This window comes from Sceloporus occidentalis, unplaced genomic scaffold (genome assembly GCF_023333645.1).
Source record: "Sceloporus occidentalis isolate IW3139 unplaced genomic scaffold, rSceOcc1.0.p SCAF_29, whole genome shotgun sequence".
Classification (NCBI taxonomy): Eukaryota; Metazoa; Chordata; class Lepidosauria; order Squamata; family Phrynosomatidae; genus Sceloporus; species Sceloporus occidentalis.
Window position 1 is genome coordinate 5,486,935 of NW_028317009.1, and position 6,000 is coordinate 5,492,934.

A 6,000-nucleotide genomic window follows, 5' to 3' on the forward strand; every position below is an offset into this window, starting at 1 on the left:
TGCAAAATGTCTGTGTTGTGCGGACTTCTACAAAGATGGTTCAGCAAGTTCTTTTAAATATATTTTAGATTTGGATTTGGGCTTCAACTCATGGTTTGTCTCCAATAAAATATATATATTCCATAAGAAAGCACTCGCAATTACTTGTCGGTCATCCTAGTTGACTGCAATTTTAACAGCTTTGATGTTTGTTTTAATGTTTTATAGAACAGAACGCAAATGAGGAAACAATCTAGTTGTTACCAAATTATAATTAGAGCAACAATGATGTTAGTTGTTTATTCCAGTAAGATCATTTAAATGTATTGTTAATTAAAATATTTAAATGTTGTTACCATGGCAGCCAATGGATTTAGCTGCTACGGTGATGAGACCACTTGTAAAACATTGCACATAAACACCTTTCTATACATTACCCCCATGATGAATCAACTACCTTGTGAAGATAATTGCCAAAATTCCTCTTGGTAACCACACATGCTATCTGCACATATAAACAAACACCAGACATATATATAAACCAGATTTTTTAATTGTTTTTGCAGGTGATATTACAGACATAATCTACCACACACTCTCTCATACAAATAGGCATTGCTACTTTTCACTGTGGGAGTGGAAAATGGCAATCTTGCAAACACTTGTCTGATACAGAGCATCCATAATCCAAAAGGGTACAGATGAAAAAAAGATACTTTTATGAGAGGGTTACTTAAAAAGCCGTTGCCTGTACCAAGTGTTTAACCCTTTATCAGACCTGAAATACAGCTCATTTCGATTTGTAAGATTTACCCATGCTCTGCCAAATATAATAACAAAAAAAGCTAATTATAGAGCAGTTTCATTTTTTCTCCTTTTTCTCTTCCTTCTTTACATCGCTTTTTTCTTTCTCCTTCTCATCCTTCCTCTCCTTCTTTCCTTCCTCTTTCTCCTGACCCTCCTTCTTTTCGGCATCTCTGTTGGCAATCTTGTTGTTGATAAGATTGTGAAGAGCAACCACAGAGCGGATGAGAGATGCCAGGTAAACCACCAGCATCTGGTCATTTGTCTTTAGGTAAAAGGCCTTGACAAACTCCTGAAGGTTAACGTCAGGCAGCAAGTTGAAGACGTCTTGGAGCTGATAGATTATCTGGTGATTGATGGGCAATTTGCCGGTGCCCACCTTCTCCATGTAACTCTTGATGTCTAGCAGCTTGGAGTTCAGGCCTTTCAGTCCATGTACCTGATTTGTGATCCTCTGTGATAATGTTCCCACTGTGGTGTCCTTGATGTCTCTGTGAGTAAAGATACCAACATTTAGAACATTCTTTGTACTTACACATGAAACGTCTGTTGTTATCAGGACTTTTACTACTATATTCTCTACATGTCCACATTAAATTACTTCCCCAGTATCACTGCAGGTTTGATGATATTGCATCATAATTACTTTAAGTATTTTACAGTCTTATGCACATATTTTACCCACTATATAAACAAACTGTTATTGTACCGTAACAAGTGCTCCACACCAACTTCTTCGGCTTCCTCCGCGCCGATCTCACTGGTGACATGTTCAAATGTCTTTGATGTTGGAGTGCCGTCCTATAGGTAAGGAAATTGGTGTTTTAAAAGATAAATACTTATGCCATCACAGTGCACGCTTGCTGATTTCTGTGGGTTTGTGAGCGCGGAATATTAAATTAAAAAAGTTTTGGATAATTGTAAAGTAGTTACACCGGCTCAATGTTTTGCTATGGCAAACTTACATCATGAACTTCCTCAACAGATATATATGCCTCAGTGGGAAGACCCAGGTCTTTGGGTTTCACATCAATGATCACTAGAACCTGGAACACAAAAAGTAATTTTCTGTGAGTACGCAAAGCACAAATATAAGGTAAATGATTTTATGTCTGTTACAAAGTAATAATTCCCAAACACTTGTCACAGTGTCCATAACCTATAAACTGGCAAGCTGCTCATATAATAGTATATATCCATTAACCGCTGTAGAGCTCTTTCCAATGGGCATGAGAATCTGAGAATGAGATTCAAAGTTTTCTTTTAGATCATAACTAAGTGTTCTCTGCAAAATAATGAAACTTACAGAATTTGGGCAATATCTCTTCATCAGTTCATTAATGGCAATATCATTTTTGTGCAGTTTGGGTCCTGTGTGATACCAGCCGACTATCCGCTCACGTGCTAAAAAAAAATAAAATATAAGAGGGTGAAAAAAAGTAGACATCACAGTTAATACCTTGCACGTGAATATGATGTGTTGGATGTTTAAGAGGGTATGTATGAAATGGTTTATAGTAAGACTGGATAGTAGACCACAAATAAGATAAAACAGAGAGATAAACATGACGACTGCTGAAAAAATACAAATCTAAGAGACACCCACCATTGACCTTTTTGAACATTCCGTACATATTCTCCAGATAGTCGTGATCCAAAAACCAGACAGAATCATCTTTGTCGTCCTCATCAAAAGGAACTGGGGGAAATCAACATCTTAATGGTTATTATGGCACTGATTATGAGCAGATATCATCCAGCATAGCAACATTTCTACAATGGAAGCTTGCTCTGCAATGCCAGGAAACAGGACTGCTGATGTAATAAGATACAGGAAGGAGTAATACTGCTTGTGTAATAGAACCTGGCCGGCTAATAATCTTCATGAGATATGTATTTTCACAAACTAAGAAGGAAATGCTTAATTTAACAAATACTTGTCATACAAACACTATAAAGGGACTGCTAATCTATAAAACAACTGCAAATGTCTTCAAGTCACCAACTTAAGAAATAATTCTTACCTGCGAAACTGTTGGACACATCTAAGATTTTCTTGTGCCAAGAACCTAGCAGGACACCAACAACCCTCTTCTGGTTTCCAACTTTGCCTATCCTGTTGGTGACAAAGACAGAAACAAAAAAATTGTAATGTGAGAGGGGATTAATATTTATTGATGTATTCAGCACCGTCATATTTCACAGCACTGTATGGAAGGGCAGGGAAGGTTTAATACACGTTAGTTACATATGTCGTTAGTCCGGATCCACGGAATGACATGTGTCAATCATACGCTCAACGTATAACACTGGTCATAGACCACAGCTGACAGCTATAATATGCCATTACAAATAATAATCACATTATACACCGTAAAGTTACTGAGTATTGCAGAAATGATGACAGCTGCGCATTCTCATCACAACTGCAGCTCCACAGTCCTGGGGAGAAGACGAACCCCTTGCACACAATGGATGTAAAACACAGAAAGGGTTGAGCATTTATACACAACCATGTTTTCCTCCAGTCTCATGGAGTGGAAGCAATGGCTAAAGAGCCCTGTCATGGTGACTGGTGCTGGAATCAGGAAGCCCAGCAATCTTTAAGGGGGAGACTTCATATATTCTGACCCAGCAATGTGCTGCATAACTATAATAAAAAGCCCTAGCCGGACACTGCTCCACTGTAGGCCCTAGATCCCCGGGCTGGTAGTTTGGGCCTATACGGCCATGAGTCAGCAGCTCACACCGGAACATTAAAGAGGCCGATCTTCGTCCTTACCTGTTGAAATGATCCACCACGCTCAGCAGCACCAGCGGGTGAACCACAACATTGTCTACCGCCAGCTCAGGCATTTCTCCCGAATACAATGATACACAGACACCGGCCGGAATCCACTACTACTGACACCATTCACGCCACTTCCGGAGGAAAGAGGTCGGAATTCCCACAGCTCAGGAAGTAGCGTTGTGTATACAGGTTTGGACGCCATATTTGTACAGGCAATTGCTGAGAGTTTGAAAAAATTACCGTCTGCATTTGCTATTAATGTAATCAATATTTACGGGCATGCAAGCGAATGGCATATGGACATAACACTAGGAGCAGTGAGGATAATGTAATTTAAAGTACATATATATATATATATATATATATATATATATATATATATATAAATATAATATATATATATAATATAATATATATAATATATGTGTATATTATTTGTTGTGTTTATTTATAGTACATAGCAAATGTATGTAGCTGACAATTTGTCTAAAAAAGGAACAATATGTTTTAATTTAACTAAACAGATTATTTAAGCAGGATAACACCATGCATTTTTATGTTAAGGTTTATATTTTGTCAAATTATCTAATAAATGGTTTTTTTTGACCATTCCTGATTTGGTAAATCACAAGCAAACTATTTTTCTCAGCTCAAGCTTGACTTTCTAGTTAATTGCACTAAAATTAACCTTAAGTAGCACTGAGGGGTCCGCACATGCATGAGAGTCCTTGTAATGTCTATCATTAACTGGGTAGGACCATGAATATTTCATAACCTCATCCCTGGATGCAGGGTCATGCAATGCTATTTACTTGGCTGTTTAATAATAAATAAATATAATAATAGTAGTAAAAAACAAATAATAATAATAGTTAAAAAAATTATAATACTAATAATAGTTAAAAATATAGTAATAATAATAGTAGTAAAAACATAAATAATATTAGTAAAAAAATATATAATAATAATAATCATAATAAAAATAATGCTATAACAAAGAATACTCTCTGAGTGGAACTGATGGTGTTTAACGCAATCTCATAGATCAGATGGATCGATAGATTATTTATTTCCAATATATTGCAAGTGTTGATCATGAGACGGATTTATATTGGCAACTTGACACCGGGGCAAGTCACACACTGAAAGACAGCGCTACGGAATCTGATAGCGCTATATAAATAAATGTAATGCAAGTGACTCCGCAAAGGGAAATCAATTAACTTTCTGCCTACAAGAAGTCAAAATAATTATTTGGATCCATATCCCACCACACAGGAAGAATTCTAGTCTCAGGAACCCTTTTCATATTAAATTGCACCCCTCCCCCCAAAAAATAGAGTGTGCAGGAACATTCCACTGCTTGTTGTGGTGATCCATATCTGTTGCACCCTTTGTCTTATGAATACCCCCCCCCCCCCCGTGGAGCATGGTGGTATTAACATATTATGTTAATATCGGGTTCAAGGTGTTAAAAAGGAGCAATCAGCAGACTTTATTAAAATTATTATTATTTTTTAGGTATCACATTATTGTATAAGAGATGCCAAACAGTCATGTGCTTAATATAGCGCTCTGTGTAGGGATACCTTCAAGGCACTTATTTAGGATGATTTGTACGACGTTACAAAGAGCCGACACACACCAGCGGAGCGGTCCGCAGACGAAGCCCACGCCCACCATCAAGAGGAACCAATCACCAGAACCCGCGTTCTAGAAGCATCTCCGCGGTCACGTGCAATGGGCGTCCTCCCGCGCGCTGCTTGTTACTTGGCGACGTTCGAGCGGGAAGTCGGCTGTGTCACCCTGAGGCCATCCCTTAGCGGTACCTCATCGAGATGATGTCATTGATGAACAACAGTTACCCGAGTGAAGAATGAGACAAAACATCGAGGAAAGAGGCCTCCTGTCCCAGTCAGAGGTAACATCGATTTAATCGTAATACTTTTTATGATGAACTGAGGAAGGTGTGCAGTTATTATAAATGTCATAATTAATCTACACAATACCCTCCAATCCCCCCCAAAATAAAATTCAAAATATTATCGTTTTTATCATATTGGTTAAATTTATTGTAACCGTTTCTTTGACAAGATGCAATTGGCAGGCACATATAACATGGCTGCTCTGTAAGTAAGAATTTTGACAGATACAGGAAATTACTGTAATTTTTTATATTGGTCACACAATTTTATAGGATTTAAGCAAAGGTTGCTTCGAATTAGGTTATTATGAGTAGGTTTCTTTAAGAAAAGTATCAGCTGTGTGTGAGGGGGTCTCCGGGGGTCCATAAAATAGGAAAGCACCGTAACACTCAAAGGGTTAAGCCCTGCACGTAGCGATAAGAAGGACACTTCTGTTAAAGGGCCTTTTGAATGACGTTGTAGCGGACTTATTTACGTTATATACCTAATATTGACCCAATT

The 6,000-nt window shown here is 37.8% G+C and overlaps 1 protein-coding gene across 1 annotated transcript; it reads right to left on the reverse strand.

Annotated features, from left to right (window-relative positions):
• Positions 1-841: 841 nt before the first annotated feature.
• Positions 842-3,639, reverse strand: LOC149299197 (26S proteasome non-ATPase regulatory subunit 7-like). The gene is made up of 7 exons (XM_089486449.1): positions 3,566-3,639; positions 2,808-2,899; positions 2,390-2,482; positions 2,090-2,187; positions 1,749-1,829; positions 1,493-1,584; positions 842-1,274 (listed from the first exon to the last, which is right to left on the reverse strand). Exons 1-7 carry the CDS (start codon positions 3,637-3,639, stop codon positions 842-844), a joined length of 963 nt encoding a protein of 320 aa, XP_089342575.1.
• Positions 3,640-6,000: the final 2,361 nt, after the last annotated feature.

Excerpts from the sequence above, each read along its gene's own strand:
- LOC149299197 (XM_089486449.1), bottom strand. The coding sequence starts at position 3,639 with ATGCCTGAGCTGGCGGTAGACAATGTTGTGGTTCACCCGCTGGTGCTG. Across the intron at positions 2,483-2,807 it reads TGTGTCCAACAGTTTCGCAG|TTCCTTTTGATGAGGACGAC; the intron begins GTAAGAATTATT and ends GATTTCCCCCAG. Across the intron at positions 1,585-1,748 it reads CTGTTGAGGAAGTTCATGAT|GACGGCACTCCAACATCAAA; the intron begins GTAAGTTTGCCA and ends CCTTACCTATAG.